The 18,113-nt window shown below is 39.6% G+C and overlaps 2 protein-coding genes across 8 annotated transcripts in view; one reads left to right on the forward strand and one right to left on the reverse strand.

Moving 5' to 3' along the window:
* Positions 1 to 18,113, forward strand: part of LOC121734140 (dynein heavy chain, cytoplasmic) — a 67,331-nt gene that overhangs the window by 38,976 nt on the left and 10,242 nt on the right. For 4 of the 7 annotated variants that reach the window (XM_042124566.1, XM_042124569.1, XM_042124568.1 and 1 more), the window contains 32 exons: positions 353 to 479; positions 713 to 861; positions 1,117 to 1,310; positions 1,816 to 1,961; positions 2,179 to 2,294; positions 2,459 to 2,650; positions 3,348 to 3,509; positions 3,833 to 3,942; positions 4,201 to 4,354; positions 4,801 to 5,009; positions 5,351 to 5,510; positions 5,704 to 5,805; positions 5,891 to 5,990; positions 6,883 to 7,081; positions 8,158 to 8,275; positions 8,522 to 8,737; positions 9,358 to 9,513; positions 10,365 to 10,538; positions 10,836 to 11,000; positions 11,353 to 11,489; positions 12,068 to 12,228; positions 12,356 to 12,498; positions 12,607 to 12,675; positions 13,115 to 13,288; positions 13,444 to 13,664; positions 13,893 to 14,061; positions 14,534 to 14,708; positions 15,100 to 15,217; positions 15,566 to 15,779; positions 16,009 to 16,081; positions 16,255 to 16,376; positions 16,876 to 17,061. In XM_042124566.1, the coding sequence (XP_041980500.1) occupies positions 353 to 479; positions 713 to 861; positions 1,117 to 1,310; positions 1,816 to 1,961; positions 2,179 to 2,294; positions 2,459 to 2,650; positions 3,348 to 3,509; positions 3,833 to 3,942; positions 4,201 to 4,354; positions 4,801 to 5,009; positions 5,351 to 5,510; positions 5,704 to 5,805; positions 5,891 to 5,990; positions 6,883 to 7,081; positions 8,158 to 8,275; positions 8,522 to 8,737; positions 9,358 to 9,513; positions 10,365 to 10,538; positions 10,836 to 11,000; positions 11,353 to 11,489; positions 12,068 to 12,228; positions 12,356 to 12,498; positions 12,607 to 12,675; positions 13,115 to 13,288; positions 13,444 to 13,664; positions 13,893 to 14,061; positions 14,534 to 14,708; positions 15,100 to 15,217; positions 15,566 to 15,779; positions 16,009 to 16,081; positions 16,255 to 16,376; positions 16,876 to 17,061 (4,911 nt within the window). Of the gene's footprint in view, positions 1 to 352; positions 480 to 712; positions 862 to 1,116; positions 1,311 to 1,815; positions 1,962 to 2,178; positions 2,295 to 2,458; positions 2,651 to 3,347; positions 3,510 to 3,832; positions 3,943 to 4,200; positions 4,355 to 4,800; positions 5,010 to 5,350; positions 5,511 to 5,703; positions 5,806 to 5,890; positions 5,991 to 6,225; positions 6,422 to 6,882; positions 7,082 to 8,157; positions 8,276 to 8,521; positions 8,738 to 9,357; positions 9,514 to 10,364; positions 10,539 to 10,835; positions 11,001 to 11,352; positions 11,490 to 12,067; positions 12,229 to 12,355; positions 12,499 to 12,606; positions 12,676 to 13,114; positions 13,289 to 13,443; positions 13,665 to 13,892; positions 14,062 to 14,533; positions 14,709 to 15,099; positions 15,218 to 15,565; positions 15,780 to 16,008; positions 16,082 to 16,254; positions 16,377 to 16,875; positions 17,062 to 18,113 lie in introns of all 7 variants that reach the window. The other 3 variants (XM_042124567.1, XM_042124570.1, XM_042124572.1) reach the window with 1 other exon arrangement.
* The window catches only part of LOC121734141 (ADAM 17-like protease), a 31,845-nt gene continuing 22,658 nt past the window's right edge, over positions 8,927 to 18,113 (reverse strand). Inside the window, exon 19 of the mRNA XM_042124573.1 lies at positions 8,927 to 8,937. The gene's annotated coding sequence lies outside the window, so the exon portion shown is untranslated. The remainder of the gene's footprint in view (positions 8,938 to 18,113) is intronic.

The following is an 18,113-nucleotide window of genomic DNA, read 5'->3' on the forward strand; positions in this document are numbered from 1 at the left end:
GGATGAACCATGTTTATGTAAGTACAGCCACTGGAATCTAGATATGACGAATTTAAACAATATTAGTACAGTGCTGATATAGAGCCGGAACTTGTGATACTTTGCCAGATACTGTATCCGAGTACTTAGCGACCTAACTTGCTTGTCTAAAATCAAAAATGTATGGTTTTTAATATTGCGTGATACAAGTTGTTAATCATTAATGATATTAGCTTATTTCAATTCGAAAGGAATACTAAAATATTTTTAAATATATAACGGGTAAATCTGAAAAAAGGGGGAAGACTAAATCATTTTGGGTTTACCTTATAAATACTGTATATCTGTATTAATTTTATTTTCTCTTACATAGCTGGGCAAATGGCTAGTATTATTCTGCGACGAGATCAACTTGCCGGACATGGATCAGTACGGCACGCAGAGAGTCATCTCCTTCCTCCGACAGCTACTCGAACATAAAGGATTCTACAGAGCAAGTGGTAATTATTGATTTCTACGAAGCTTTTACGACTAATAATTTTATGTAGTCTTCTTTATAAGCCATTGTTAAGTGACGATTGTAGGTTTTAAAATGTTGTAAGCATTTAATCGACATTTGTTTATTTCTAACTTTGTTTCAATATTTTCAAAAAGAAGCATTATAAAATATTTGGATGTGAAAACATATTTTAAAAAATAAGAGAAATTAAACAATATTAAAAATTGTGTTCAGATCACTCATGGGTGCATCTCGAGCGTATCCAATTCGTGGGAGCGTGCAACCCGCCCACCGACCCCGGCCGCAAGCCACTATCGCACCGTTTACTGCGCCACGTTCCCGTCATATACGTCGACTACCCCGGAGAGACGTCGCTCGAACAGGTATAATACTCTTGATTTGTCCGCTGCATAGTCCTTGGTGTTTACGACTTTTGTTTTGAAGTTTATTAAGGCTTTCTGTTTTATGCCATACTAATTTTTTTTACTGCATATTAAATATTTTACTTTTTTCTTGTAGTAAATTGAATTAAGCTTGTGACTGCAAAATTCATAAGTTGAGTCTGTAAAATCCATCAATCAACAAAAACATCGCCATCTGTGTGTAGCACCAGGTTATTAACATTGTTTTATTTGCAGATCTACGGTACATTCACGCGTGCAATGCTGCGTATGCAGCCCGCGTTGCGTGGCTACGCGGAACCGCTCACGCAAGCTATGGTGCGGTTGTATCTGGCGTCGCAGGAGCGATTCACGCAGGACATGCAGCCGCACTACGTGTACTCGCCGCGTGAGATGACGAGATGGGTGCGCGGTATATGCGAGGCCATCAGGTAATAAACATTATCATACATGAATAAAAGTCAACATGTATGTATGTATGTATAAATGTATTTGAACTAAAATTATTTGTATTTAAGGTGGTCGTTTAATGACCTTGATGTTGAAAACGACCTTAAATAAATTAATAAAAAAAAAAGTCAACATGTATAAGTACAAAATGTATACATATGATATACAACAAAATATTTTATAACATATAACATGATGTTCTAAAATATTTTGTGTAACATATTTAATATACTGACCGTATTATGATTAAAACAAGAGGTTGTGGTTTTAAAAACTTAAACATTTAAGAATATTCTGCATTGAAGCATGTTCAATAAATCCAATCCATCAAGTTGGTTGTGAATGCTGAAATGAATGTGTAAGTAACACGCACAGTAATATTTTCAGATCCGCTCTGCTCTGTATAAAAAATTAGTAGAATAACAATAAAGAGACTTACTTCATCATACAACATATTCCATTGTTATTAAATCTACTTTTTTCCAGGCCGCTAGATAACTTGAGCGTCGAAGGACTGGTCAGGCTGTGGGCGCACGAGGCACTTCGTCTGTTCCAGGACAGACTTGTTGAAGACTCCGAGCGGCAGTGGACCGATGAGAACATTGATAACGTGGCTATGAGGTTCTTCCCAGGTACACCACTAGTTTTTACTCTATCTTCAGGCACTTTTTTCAAGTCAAGAAGGCACTGTATAGATTATTTAATTATTAAACTATACATTACAACTTCCATAAATTGTTTAATATTGATTTAATTTAGATTTTATTCAGGCTCTTCGAAAAGAAAATCACGTCATTAAAACATGTTCACAGATATTTCGTATGTAATAACTTCTCTGTTTGTTATTAGGCATCAACAGAGAACAGGCGCTCGCTCGACCCATTCTATACAGTAACTGGCTCAGCAAGGACTATGTACCAGTCCAGAGAGATCAACTCAGAGAATACGTGAAAGCCAGGCTAAAGGTACGAATTTTTTCGTCATATTCTATAAGTGTTCATTCTTAAATTAGACATAGTATCACCGACTACGTCAGTCTTATAATTTTTTCAATATCGTCTTAATCGATTGAACTTACCACTTTGTAGGTGTATATGCGCCCAAATCAATCAACTTATATCGTATCTAGGTATTCTACGAGGAGGAACTAGATGTGCCTCTAGTGTTGTTTGATGAAGTGTTGGACCACGTGCTCCGCATCGACCGTATCTTCCGCCAGCCTCAAGGTCATCTCCTGCTGATCGGTGTCTCCGGCGCCGGCAAGACCACGCTCAGTCGATTCGTCGCCTGGATGAACGGACTCAGCATTTTCCAGATTAAGGTAAGAAATATTGCGTGAATCGTGCAATGCTTTGAAAGAGTTTTCAAAGTTCACGTTTCAAGTTTCACTATTCATCTGGTCAACATTTCAGCAGAATTTTATACACAAACTGACAACATCGATGTTTTAAATTATTTCATTTGACAGGTTGTCGTTTTACGATATCTGAAATGCAACAGTTTTGCAACAATGATATAGAATTACGATTAGTCCTACCCATATTATTAGTAAAATTGTTTACCTATAATAATTTTCTGTGTATACAGGGTGCAATTAAACCTTCCTGCCAAATTTTGATATATTGATCCTTGTTAAAAATAAAAATAGACGTATTTTTTCTTTTATAATCACTCAGTACTAAAATGTTGAGAAATAGCTTCCGAAATTTATCCTAAAAAACACTACAATTAATGGACACGACGCGTCGCCCGCGCGTGATGTGACCCCGCGCGCGCGCCTCCCCCGCGTTTCCCCCTCTCATTACCTCGCGCTGCGGGTGACCGTTCTGCAATGATTTAAAATGGGATAAAATATGTTGATAAAAAATATAACACTCAATTTTTTTGGTCAAATGGTCTCTCCTAATGATACCCAAGCCTTGGAAAAAATTTGGCAGGAAGGTTTAATTGCACCCTGTATATTACACCATTGTTTCATTGAAAACTCCAGGATGTTTTATAATTTTTGCATAATTTAGGTGCACAATAAATACACGGGCGCCGATTTCGACGAAGACCTCCGTTCGGTGCTACGCCGCGCCGGCTGTCGCGACGAGAAGGTGGCGTTTATACTCGACGAGTCCAACGTCCTCGACAGCGGATTCCTCGAGAGAATGAACACGCTGCTGGCTAATGGAGAGGTAAGAATAGAACTTTCAATCATAATTTCAGTGTCTCTTAGACCCGTATTTTTGGTCAGTACTTAAGATGCGACCCGGTCTTAAGACGCGGTTCGGCTCTGTTACTGGTCCAAATTTTGACAGCCAACCAATCACAGAACCCGAACCGTGTCTTGAGACCGAGATGCATCTTGAGTACTGACCAAAAATACAGGCCTTAATGTAATGCACTGTTTGGTAAAAAAAAACACAATGTAGAATCTTATCACAAATTATTAATGACAATGTTTATTTTTTTTTAAACATTGACATGAACCGTGCGTAATGTTTTATTGTCTGTTTAGGTACCCGGTCTATTTGAAGGTGATGAGTTTGCGGCTCTTATGACTCAGTGCAAAGAGGGCGCTCAGAGGGAGGGCTTGATGCTAGATTCCAACGACGAACTTTATAAATGGTAAGATCCGCATAAACATGATCAAGTTTCGTTCATTAAAATAACTCTTTTTTAAGTTTTATACTTTTATACTCTGTTTTAACTGTCAGGATACAACTTTTAGGAGTTCCGTAGACACATATTATGACGTAATACAACACTGAAGTGTGGTCGTATAAATTCACAAAGTATGTCGTATCTCGTGCTATATGGTATGACCAAAAATACCAGTAGGGTAAAAAAATTGGGCCAAATTATATAACTTGTATTATCCCCCAGGTTCACTGGTCAGGTGATGCGAAACCTGCATGTGGTGTTTACGATGAACCCGTCGTCCGAGGGCCTGAAGGACCGCGCCGCGACGTCGCCCGCTCTCTTCAACAGATGCGTACTCAATTGGTTCGGTGATTGGAGCGATGGAGCGCTTTTCCAAGTAAGACTTTTCTGAATTCGTAAATATGTATTTATCCTTAGCTGACTGCTCTGAGGCTTTATCTTGACCAACGCTTTGTCAGAGACTTTGGGGCTCCTCATATCCTATCGTGTAGCACCTCCATCGTGGGTATCGCAGACACAATAGATTTTCAATTGTTATGCGGTAGCCGGCTGCCGCTTAGGGATTGATGAGTTAATAGTTATAATAACTCTGTTTTATTAAATGGACGTAGTCAACAACAATAGTAATAAGTAATAACAATATTTCCTGTTGAATTGAAACATACCATAGTTGTTTAATCAAAAGGAACTATACTTTTAATTACTTAGACAGATGCAGCTCTGACTACAACCCAGCAGCGCTACCATAACTTATTTCTAACCTAAAAGATACAGTAATAAATTGTAATGAATAAATAATAATACAATATCGTACTTCAACAGGTGGGCAAAGAGTTCACGTCGCGTATGGACCTGGACTCCTCCGATTACGTCCCACCAGCGGACTTCCCCGCCACTTGCGGCGAGATATCCGCTCGCCCGGGCCAACGCGACGCCGTAGTCAACGCGTGCGTGTACGTGCATCAGACGCTGCACCGTGCGAACGCGCGATTGGCTAAACGCGCGAACCGCACCATGGCCATTACGCCCAGGTATGTTAAAGTAACATTCTATATTTGTACCTTGTGTCCCTTATTGATGAAAGTGTTGCATAAATGTTATGGCCTTGTCTATCAAGCACCTTTCCTAATGTTTGACAAAATATTGCATCGTTTATCCATTGTTCAGATATATTTATTAGTAATGGGTACATGTCTAAATCACATTGTATATTGTAGTGACAGTTCAATGAGTAAAAAAATAATCATTACTCATATCATCAGAATATTTACGTTAGAGTATTACAAAAATAAGCTGCATTTCTTGAGTGTTTATTTTAGTTTATAAAGTGCATTTAAGTGCTAACTAAACAAAATCGTTAATTTTATTCTAGACACTACTTGGACTTCATCCAACAAATGGTCAAGCTCTATTCTGAAAAACGAGCGGATTTGGAGGAGCAACAACTGCATTTGAACGTCGGCTTGGGAAAGATCGCCGAGACTGTGGAGCAAGTCGAGGAAATGCAAAAGAGTCTCGCCGTCAAATCGCAGGTTAGAAATCATTAGTTACAATTTTTTGCACTTTTACTTTCAATAGGAAGTAATAGGTAATGGTAAACATATTTTACTGCACAAAAATGCATTTATGTTAATAACAAATTCACTCAGACTTTAAAGACTATCGTCGATATTGAAAATGTAAAATATGTTTTTACTAATTAACTGAATTTCTAAAAATAATCAGGAACTCCAAGCCAAGAACGAGGCCGCTAACGCTAAACTACGTCAAATGGTCAAAGATCAACAGGAAGCCGAAAAGAAGAAAGTGGAAAGCCAAGAAATTCAGGTTTGAACATAAATAGTTTTCTGTTATTAATGCCTATCTCATTTACTAATAATATAATATTGTAAAAATATTGTTCTTTATATAGGTTGCTCTAGAAAAACAAACTAAAGAAATCGAAGCTAAACGTAGAGATGTCATGGCCGACCTAGACCAAGTGGAGCCGGCTGTCATCGAGGCGCAAAACGGTTTGGTTTTCTTTTTCAATTCTATTATCGCAAAACTTTTAGCACAATTTGCTTGTCGTAACCTAGTTTTTACGCTTTAACTAGTCACCTTATAACATTCTAATTATTGTTACTTTGATCGCTAAGTATTTTTAATTTGAATGAAAAATAATTAGATCGTTTATGTGTCGAACAAAACAGTCACCGTAATATGTGTAGCGAATTCAGTTAAGCTAAAGGTACTCTCACACGACAGCCGTGCGTTCGATCAAGAAACAGCAGTTGGTCGAAGTTCGTTCCATGGCGAATCCCCCGTCCGTCGTGAAGATGGCTCTGGAGTCGATTTGCACCCTCCTCGGTGAAAAGGGCGATACGTGGAAAGGGATTCGATCTGTCGTTATGAAGGACAACTTCATATCGACCATAGTTAACTTCGAGACCGAAAATATCACGTTAGTGTACACGCTTTTTGCAACGGAGGTCGGGCGACGCTTCAGTTTATCTTTAGAAGCTGCGTGTGACCTCTGTTATGTAACGATTTCAATTTAACATGTATATCGAGTAGATAGCAAGCATCGTCCCTCGTAATTAGTGTATTTATTGGCAAAGACATTTTAGAGTACTTAGTGCATCGTACTGACTAGGTGTTTCTCGATACGTAACTAGCTCCACGAAACGTACCCTCAGCATCGACTTTTACTATGAATGTTTACTTCCTACCGAATAGTTTGAGGACGTTGTAAATACGCTACGCTTGCTCGCATATGTGACTGTTGTTATTAATATACGTCGACACGTTCGTACACTAACGGAATCGTGACTAACAGCGTCGATAACGCCAGGCGCATGCGACACGTCAGCTAAACGCATTTTCTCGTACTGTGTGGGTCTCGCTTGGCGGTGGCGGCTACAGCGGTGAAATCTATAAAGAAGCAGCACCTGGTGGAAGTGCGCGCGATGGGCAACCCGCCCGCCACCGTGAAGGTCGCGCTAGAGTCGATCTGCCTGCTGCTGGGCGAGAACGCGACCGACTGGAAGGCGATCCGCGCGGTCATCATGCGCGAGAACTTCATCAACAGCATCGTCTCCAACTTCTCCACGGAGGACATCACGTGAGCACCGCCTGACCGCTTGCCCCGCCCCTCGCCCCGCCCCGCCCGTCCCGACCCCGCCCCTTGCGTGTGAGCTGCGGTCACCTGATAGGACCGCCGCTTTGGATGTTTCTAAACATTTCGAAACGTTTAAATTACATTTAAATTTTAAGGAAATAAATTATAGTTATTGTTAAGTTACAACTTATTTTTTAATATGTGTCTTTTGCAAACAAAGAAGCGGTTCTATAAGACAACAATTTTGATTGGAGTATGTGTTGGTGATGTCGGCTTTGGGCTTGCTTTGCATGCTGTATATTTGCATTTATGTATGTGCTGCATGCGTTTGATGTGAGTTAGGATTCAAATGTCATCTTCTACTTAATGTAGACCTTGTAAACAAGGAACATTTTGTAGATTTTGTGTGCAACAGCAACTCTTACAACTAAACAAAACAATTCCCATTTGTGTAAGAATACTGTTTATTGAATTTGAGAAATTATTATAACAACTCTTGTGCATTTTTTTATAATGTCATGAAGTTAAACTTTTTATAGGATTGTATGATAAATGGATTTAGAAAGCATGTGTATGTGTTTTGTGTTGGTCGTTGGATGATCGATGGCTATATTCATGAGGAGAAATATTATTAACATCCATCTAATACAATTTTTGTACTAACAGGAACTCACTACTAACGATAGAACTCCGAATCATTTATTTACAATAATTACTAATAAGGTTTGATTTCAGGTGTGATTTGTATTTATATTATTACAATATATGGGACTTAAAATATAGTTCACAAACAGTTGTAAGATTGCATGAATGTATTTGCCAATAAATAATGTCATCTTTGGTATATGAGGATGTTTCCCGGTTCACAGATGATGGATTTTTTATTTGCTTTATCATAATTTTTGGTTTTGTTCGTTTGCTATCTATGGTTTTTATTTTGAGTCTTTAAATTTTAAGTTTGCTGTGTTAAGTGACGTTTTATGATCAGTAGTTTTGCATGAAATTATTGTCACAATGATATGGTTTGGTTCGATTCGGTGACCGCGATAGAGATATTAATCACTTGTATTTTTGGCCAGTGACGATGTGAGAGAGAAGATGAAGAGTCGGTACTTGAGTAACCCCGACTACAACTTCGAGAAAGTGAACCGAGCCAGTATGGCCTGCGGTCCTATGGTCAAATGGGCGATCGCACAGGTAATACTGAGTACAATCATTTAATTAATACAGTTCGTAAACATGGACGTAATTCTTATATCTCCTATTTTTATTCCTATAAAATAAGTCTGTCTCGCTCACGCGTGCATCATATCGATTGACATGAGCTTGACAGCCTTAGATCATGGCCTCAAACAAGTCGTTTGAGGCTGCAGCCTTATCGAGTCCCGATTCGAGAAACAAGAATTGCACCCTAGAAAGTTAGCTAAACAAATCAATTTCCAGATTGAATACGCCGACATGTTGAAACGTGTGGAGCCGTTACGTAACGAACTGAAGGCGCTCGAAGATCAGGCGCAACACAATGTAAAAGCTGGTGATGAGGTTCGGGAGCTCATAGCGCAGTTGGAGAAATCCATTGCCTCGTACAAGGAGGAGTATGCCCAGCTCATCAGCCAAGCCCAGGCTATAAAGGCTGACCTCGAGAATGTACAAGCTAAGGTAAGCAATGACATTCCTAATCGATACCGTTCATATAATTCCAATAAAGTTAATATACCTAGCGGAATAGAGAAACAAAGCCCTGAGCAAGAGAGATGTCACTATCAGTAACACTGCGTGGTAAAAAGAGACGTGTGATACATGACAGCAGCACTCTTTTTGACGTCCAGTCGGCACGTGCCGCACGTTGACAATTTAATCTCATACAAATCATGTTCAATCATGCTTGTGTAAGTGTATACGTACACATATTTTTATACACAGAAGTAACCAATTTCGGTTTCGTTTGACAGCTCGAGATTGTTGCTCTATTCCGCTGGGTATATTAATCAACTTTATGATCATTCCTTTGTAATGACATCCAAAAGTCAAATAGCCTTCGAATTTACATTGATTCGAGAAATGCGGGCGGATAACACTGGTCAGAATCTATTATAATTTAGCGATTCGTCTGTTCAAAGTCTACGCAACTAAAAGCAATGTAAAATGATTCTTATATTCTCTAGTATCAAGATGCTCAGGTCTATAGCAATTATACATCGGCTGCTCAATGCCTTTCTTTTCGATATAATTAATGATTGTTACATAAAAGTCAATGCAAAAGCACTCTTATGTTCTAGGTGGATAGGTCCATAGCGCTGCTCAAGAGCTTAGTAATCGAGCGCGAGCGATGGGAGTCGAGCTCAGAGACGTTCCGCTCGCAAATGAGCACCATCGTCGGTGACGTGCTACTGTCCGCTGCGTTCATCGCGTACGGTGGATACTTCGACCAGCACGTGAGTACCAACAAGAAACTATTGATATAAGATAAACAATGCACCTGCAGCTCTTCTAATGTTGCGAGCGTCCATGGGCGACGGTAGTTGCTTTCCATTAGGTGACCCGTTTGCTCGTTTGCCACCTTATCTATACATCTATATCTATACATCTATACATATAAATAAAATTGGAGTGTCTGTTTGTAATATTGAAAGAACCGTTTTTTGCTACATACATATGAATCTATATATACGATACATACACCAAAACATTTTTTTACAATCTTTGTCTGTATGTCTGTCTGTCTGTCTGTCTGTCTGTTTGTTCCGGCTAATCTCTGAAACGGCTGGAGCTATTTTGCCTGGACTTTTTTTGGTAGATGCCGATATAGTAAGGTGTAACTTAGGCTACTTTTTAACCGACTTCCAAAAAGGAGGAGGTTATATTTTACTTTTTTCATATTTGTTAGCGGACGATCCATCTTTGGTTCTATACTATGTTGACGCGGACGAAGTCGCGGGCAACAGCTAGTTTTATATAAAAAAAGAATATATAGTCTGCGTAGCATCGCTCAACTATGCATATTACTTAGAGTCATCGAGCGCACACACTCAGTTTACTTTCGTTCCAAGTTGTAATATTTGGAGACGTCCTTACTCTTAGCGTAAAGGCAAAACCAAGTCGTATAGTGGTATTATATTATGTCTTTACACCTAGTTAGCGTCTAGATAGCGTGAGAACTACATTCTAAAATACTTATTTTCAGAATCTTTACAGCATGCTATAGAGTATAGAGCATGAAACATCAATTTATTTTATATTCCTCCACTAAATATTATTAAACCTAATAAACGTACTTTCTCAACAGTACCGTCAAAACCTGTTCGCGACGTGGACGAGCCACCTGGCAGCGGCAAATATCAAGTTCCGCGCGGACATCGCGCGGACGGAATACCTCAGTAACCCGGACGAGCGGCTGCGTTGGCAGGCTAATGCGTTACCTACAGATGAGCTGTGCGTGGAGAATGCTATCATGCTGAAGGTAAGAAGATGTCATTGAAACATTGTAAACAAAGAATGCTCATGATTACGCATTAAGAGCCAAAATAAAGACAGCTAATCTGTTGTACAGCGTACCTTTAACGTCAACGTTAATGGTATAGGACGTACTTGAATATGTATGACCTATTTACACCTTCAAAATGCTAACACAACCGAAAACTTAGAAAATATTGCCGCCTTTTTCTGCTACATTTTTAAAGTTTACAATCCGTTTATTCAAATATAAAGGAATGTTGAAAAAACGTTAATTCATTCACCGTTATTCGTAATATTTCAGCGCTTCAACCGTTACCCGCTCATCATCGACCCATCGGGCCAGGCGACGGAGTTCATAATGCGAGAGTTCAAGGAGCGCAAGATCACTAAAACCTCCTTCCTCGACGACTCCTTCCGCAAGAATCTCGAGTCCGCTCTACGGTTCGGCAATCCTCTGCTGGTTCAGGTATAATCAACACCGTCGTCTTCTTTTCTTTTGTCTTCTATTCTTCTTTATGGCAACAACGACTTATTATTAACGTAACATAACTGTAATAATTTGAGGATATCTGTCACGGTATAGTCCTGAAAAGGACCTTTTAGCGCGTGGATGTTATCAGAAATAACGACGCGATTTTGTTAAGTCACTTGAGTCACGAGTGAGAGACAGCTGACATTTTGGTGTCTTGTTAAATATAGCAGTTGTAATGCATAACTTACTCCCCAATGAAAATCACTTCGATATTATTTAACTTAGTGCTTATTGTTATTAGGATAGGAACCAAATATTTTTTTCCTTATCTAACAATTTATTCTAGGACGTGGAGAACTACGACCCGATCCTCAACCCGGTGCTGAACCGCGAGCTGCGGCGCACCGGTGGCCGCGTGCTCATCACGCTCGGCGACCAGGATATAGATCTCAGCCCCTCCTTCGTCATCTTCCTTAGCACGAGGTATATGACACACAGATTCCTTTAGGCATAGTTTGATGAAAGTTTTATGATATCATTGTGTTTTTGTGATGTGTATAATAATTAATAACAATTATAGCTCCCACAACGATTTCGGTGTTAGATGTCGTTGTCCTTAAAACCAGTTCTGTGTATGTGCAATACAAATGATTTTTTTTTCCTATATTACCTAATAGGATGGATAAACCTCCCTACCGACTTTTAACACACCCATCCAACGCAGACACACTTCAAGACAGTTAATTATAAATTTCAGGTTCTAAGGGGCTAAATTGTCCTAACCAAACTCTAAAACAACACTTTTCAAGATTCAAAGATTCAAAGACTTTATTAGCATCCAAGTATAGTATGAATATACAAACTCAGCACCTTGTACAGGCGGTTGCTTATAAAATAGTACTTGACAAATATTTTGTTGTAATTTGTTAACTACTTACATAAGTAACATAATATAATGTATTATTCGTTTCTTAATTTCATTTCATTTCATATAATATAAACAATTACACTTTTACTTGTTTATCCAACGCAGGTATTGAACTTAAGATTATGTTACACAGGGACCCGACGGTGGAGTTCCCGCCGGACATGTGCTCTCGCGTGACATTCGTGAACTTCACGGTAACGCGGTCGTCGCTACAGTCGCAGTGTCTGCACCGCGTGCTCAAGGCCGAGCGGCCAGACATCGATGCGAAACGCTCCGATCTGCTCAAACTTCAGGGTGCGTATGTCAGTTATTTAAGCTATTGCATAGCTTTTATTGCTCGAAGGTATATTGCGACAAAATAAGAAATGTTATAAAAAGTGGACATTTAGTGATACGTTTCAAATGGCGACGTTTTCTTTAGGTGAATTCCATCTTCGACTGAGACAGCTTGAGAAGTCACTGCTTCAGGCCCTCAATGACGCTAAAGGAAAGATCTTAGACGATGATTCTGTTATCGCTACACTTGAAACTCTAAAGAAAGAAGCCGACGACATTGGAAGAAAGGTAAAAAATTATTTCATATCTTTTTATGCCAAGTAAAGAATAAACTATATTTAGTTGTCAATCCATAAAACTTTAAAATATATATTTACTAATGAAATAAAATTTTAGGTGGAAGAAACTGACAAGGTTATTGGTGAGATTGAAACAGTCAGTCAACAGTATCTGCCACTCTCTCAAGTAAGTAAATTGAACTGTTGTAACTTAAGTGTATTTAGATTTTTGATAAAGTACTAAAAGTAATATAACACGTCGCATCACTGACCTCTATAATACCGGCTATGCCGTACAAATTGGCAGCTATTTTTGTGCCGATTTGAAGCGCCGCGGTGAGCGTACTGTGAACTAATTACATAAAAAATGACAACCGCCATTTGCAAAATAGAAGATCCAAGTACACTCACTACTGCTTTCACATAGCAATCAGCGCCAATATGGCGACTTTCAAATAGGAACATTTTAATAAGAGCGATCGCCTGTCCAGTGTATTATGGAGGTCAGTGCGTCGCATACAGAAACGAAAATAGATTATTTTAAAAAGTTATTTTTGCAACAATCATATTTGGTACACGACTGTTTAATTATATTTGCATGATTAAACATATCATACTTTCCACAGGCGTGCAGCAGCATCTACTTCACCATGGAGTCCCTCCACCAAGTCCACTTCCTATACCAGTACTCGCTCAAGATGTTCCTCGATATATTCAGCACGGTGCTCGTATGTCCCGCGCTCAACGGACAGACGGACTACACCAGCAGACTCAAGACTATTACTGAGGAGCTGTTTATTGTGAGTATTGTATAATCAACAGGGTAGCAACGCGTTTTTTCTTCTAGAGAGGGGTGTCAATAATGAAATTACTATAATGCTACCAAAAAAAAGAATGAAAAAATTGCTACTAACCTGTTTAAAATATAAATCAAGAACTTTTCTTATTATTATAGGCGGTGTACGAGCGCGTAGCCCGCGGCATGCTGCACACCGACCGGCTGACGTTCGCGCTGCTGCTGTGCCGCATCCAGCTGAAGGGCATAGGCGCAGAGGACACGTTGGAGCAGCAGTTCGGTGTGTTCCTGCGCGGCCGCGAGGGCTTCCAGGTGTCAACGCCGCCTGTCGAGCCGCTGTCGCAGCAACAGCACGAGGCTGCTGCTAGGCTTAGCTCCAGGTGTGTGTTAGTGTAGTTCGCGCTGTACCGTACCGTATCCAGCTGAAGGGTATCGGGGCGCAGGACACACTGGAGAGTAATCTACGTGCTGTTTTATTTCTAGTATTACAAAAAAATATGTTAAAAAGGTATAATAGGTAATAACAGCCGGTAAATATTAAATAAGTAAACCAAAACAAAGTCATAAGAAAATCCGTCTATGAGATTAACGTTGGTGTGCATTTACAGACTCGTGGCGTTCCGTCGTCTCGTGGAGAAGGCGTGTGCGCTACCGGAATTGGGGGCGTGGCTGTCGCAGGCCGCGCCCGAGCAGTGCGTCCCGACGCTGTGGGACGCCGAGCCCGCCTCGCCGCCCGCGCCACACACGCTCGCCATGTACCGCCTGCTGCTTATACAAGTATGATCAATTATGCCAGACACACATATTATAAGTAACAAATAATAAAACACTGATTTTAAAGTTATAAGGATGGCTTCATCAAAGCTAGGCTTCAAGGCCGACCAATGGTACCAAAAGCTATATAAGAAAGAAAACACAATATTTATATCTTTTAAGCCTGATTTATTTACAGACCTGTTTAAAAAATTGCTTCTGTGGAAAACTATTAAAGTTTTGTCGTGCATAATAAAGGCGTTGCCGACGATCCAAATCTACGTAAAAACACCATTCACTATCCTGCATTAGCCGGCGGACTGCAATGCAGGATAATAAATGGGCCTCTTTACTTCTATTATCAGTGTTATCACCTATCATAACGTTCCTTTCACAAAGGAACCAACAAATATTTCAAATCTAAATTTTTTTTCTGTTATTTACTTGACATGTGCTTACACGATGTATGTACGACTAACATCAACAAACGTTCTAGGCGTTCCGTCCAGACCGCGTCATAGCGGCGGCGTCGCAACTAGTATCGTCTGTGCTGGGCGGGGCGTTCATGTCGCGCGCCGAGACGGAGCTCGAGTTGTCGACTATTACAGAGCATCAACTAAACGCTACCACGCCCGCGCTGCTGTGCTCGGTGCCTGGATATGATGCCAGCGGTACGTAGCGCTATGTCTACTTACTAATAAAAATGTAAGGTTTTACAGGACGCTTGCCGGCCTCGTGGGTTGTAAGCGGGACCCCTAAAATTATGTGAGGAAGCATGAAACCACATTACAACTCGAGACTGACGCATAAAGTTAATATACCTAGCGGAATAGAGCAACAATCTCGAGCGGTCAAACGTAACCGAAATTGGTTCTTTATTATTATTTTATATCCGTCTTAGCGCGATTTTGAGAATTTGATTGTGTATGCCCCGCACAACTTAGTCTACAATTTTTGTAGTCTTGATTATATAAATTGATCTTATATTCGCAATGAAAGGTCTTTATGAGACATTTTTTATGAGCTCATGATCAGTATTTTAATTCATTTCTTATATCGCAGGTCGTGTGGATGATATGGCAACTGAACTAAACAAGCCACTGTCGAGCATCGCCATCGGTTCCGCTGAAGGCTTCAACCAAGCCGAGAGAGCTATAAATAACGCCTGCAAGACTGGAAGGTAAGCATAAGCTTGGGTTCAAGTATTTTTAGCATTTTACTTAATGGCGCATGTTGCGCTAACTTCAAAACGAAACTTATGATATTCGGCTGTTGAAGTACGGCGTACTATAACACTATAGCTGATTACGGAATACGCGCTACGGAGCAAAAGCAGTGATATGTGACCGAAAATATAATTTTTAGGTTCTGGGGTATTTTTTACAGGTAGATTTAAAATAACTATATCCATTGGCGTTTTCTTAAAAGTATACTTTTTTTATTAAATTTTAAACGCGCTTCATATTCAATTTATTATACAACGTTACAACTTACACTGCATTTATTAATTGCGTTCAATACTTTACAGATGGGTGATGCTGAAAAACGTGCACCTGGCGCCTGTGTGGCTGGTGCAGCTGGAGAAGAAGCTGCACTCTCTGCAGCCGCACCCCGCCTTCCGTCTATTCCTCACCACGGAGATCAGCCCCAAGCTGCCAGTCAACCTGCTGCGCGCCGGCCGCGTGCTAGTCTTCGAGCCCCCGCCTGGCATCCGCGCGAACCTCCTGCGTACTTTCGCCACGGTATGCCATCGCGTTCTAAATCGTATTGTCTCTCTTCTACACGAAGTTTACCGTCGGATAAAGATTATCAGCAAATTGAGTCAAGATGCGAAAGAAAAAAAAGAGGATCAGCGATTCTCGAATTAAAAAATCATCGAACATAAAATGGGGTACCTACAGACTTTACTGGTGTAGTTCGAAGAGTTTATTTTATTGATTTATTAATAAAAAAATATTATGTTGTTATCAGGTACCAGCTGCCCGCATGATGAAACCGCCGTCGGAGCGCGCAAGGCTCTATTTCCTGTTGGCCTGGTTCCACGGTAAGTTATATTCCCCTATTCTTTCATTATTTTGCCTCCAAAATGTTTTAAACTTGAGCAAGGACATTGCATTTTTGTACCGCATTCTATCTTGTGGGCATATCGTTTGCCACAGAATATTCGACCTGCGTCACTAAACAAAACCTTGACATAAAGTATATAATCCCGTGCAGGTATCGTGCAAGAGCGGCTGCGGTACGTGCCGCTCGGCTGGGCTAAATACTACGAGTTCAACGAGTCGGACCTCCGCGTCGCCTGCGACACGCTCGATACGTGGATCGATGCTACCGCCATGGTAAATACCGATATTAATAATATTTTACACTGGAGTAATATTGGCACTTCGTTAAATTTAGTTATAAATAAATAATACCTATTTTGCCACCATTAAATGTTACACATTTAAAAACATAGATATAACTTTTTAGTTATACCTATGTCTTTGAATAACTTTTGATATAATAAGTTTACATAACAGCTAAAGCGTATAATATAATAATATTTCGTTTAGGAGTATATCACACAATTAAAATAACAATTTTAATGTAATATAGAGTTGTTAAATTGTCCAAAAACTTTTCTTTATTTGAGGCAATCACGATAGTATCCAAGTTCGCATTTGATAGTTACGACAACGAAGCTAGAAATCTTTTAAAAATGTGTCACAAAATAGGAGAAAGGACATAAAGTATCCTAAGCGACATCTCACATACATCCTTCGTAGTCAAAATGATTTTACTACGTCAGTCAAACAAAATGGTGTCTACAGAATATTATAAAACATAAAATTCCAGGGTCGCACGAACTTGCCCCCGGAGAAGGTGCCATGGGAGGCGCTAGTGACGCTCCTTTCGCAGAGCATATACGGCGGCAAGATCGACAACGTGTTCGACCAGCGCCTACTACACTCATTCCTGTGCAAGCTGTTCACGCCTAAGTCATTCGAGGCCGACTTCCCGCTCGTGGTTAATGTTGATGGGGTAAGTTGATGATCGCTGAACAAGCCCTACTGCAGACACTATTTGTGTTTAATTTTCTGAAAAGTCGTAAAGGTAAAAATCTGATTAAGCAGGACCTTTGTCGACTATTATACAGATGTAATAAAACTAAGTGATATTGTGTATGCTACTGCCCTGAAAAATATAACAAGCCGCAGCATCTTTACAGTGAAGTTTTCAAATGTATTTACGTATGGTTACATTTTTAATACACTCTATGTTATTATGATTAGAAACAGCGTTTTGTGTTTGATATTTAAACTTTTTTTAACCGACTTCCAAAAAGGAGGAGGTTATATGTTTGGCTGTGGATATTTTTTTTATGTATGTTCAACAATTACGCCGCCGTTTGTGAACCGATTTTCAAAATTTTTCTTTTGTTGTACATGGTATTGTTCCGAGTTGGTGCCATGTACACAAAAATGGTGGTCTGATGATGGGAACCATGAGGAATCGAGGGGACTCCTTGAAATTCAAATGGGAATATAATATGGTTATTTTGGTTTTATGTGATGTATTTTGATCATATGCTACCAAAAAGTAAGATTTTGCACCATGATATAAGTACCATAGTTTCGAAGGTGCTGAACAGAACTCCTGAGATACATGTTTGGGAGTTTCGGCGTTGTAGAACCAAAAGCATAAGCTACTATGCTGATTACATTAATCATCATCATCATCATCATCATCACTACACCATGCATCATCGCATTATGACCCCATTATTGGTACTTTTGATAGTCTTATAGATCGAGACTGATGTTTTTAATCATTATTCTGTAGTTTGTCTATCGATTAAAACCTCAGAACTGCATAGAAAACCTAAGGATAGCTAAAAAGAGTAAAATTATTATTTTTAAACAAATAATTAATATTCTTAAATGAACTAAAAAGTATTAAATAATTATTATTCCGTAATCAGTATTTCTGTTCTCAACCTTCATAATTTTGAAGTCGGTACCAGGCCTGAGTTGTAGTTATATTTTGTCATAGAACTGGCGATTAGGTTAGGTTAGAACACGGCCATTGGGTTT

The sequence above is a fragment of the Aricia agestis genome, chromosome 15, assembly GCF_905147365.1.
Source record: "Aricia agestis chromosome 15, ilAriAges1.1, whole genome shotgun sequence".
Taxonomy (NCBI): Eukaryota; Metazoa; Arthropoda; class Insecta; order Lepidoptera; family Lycaenidae; genus Aricia; species Aricia agestis.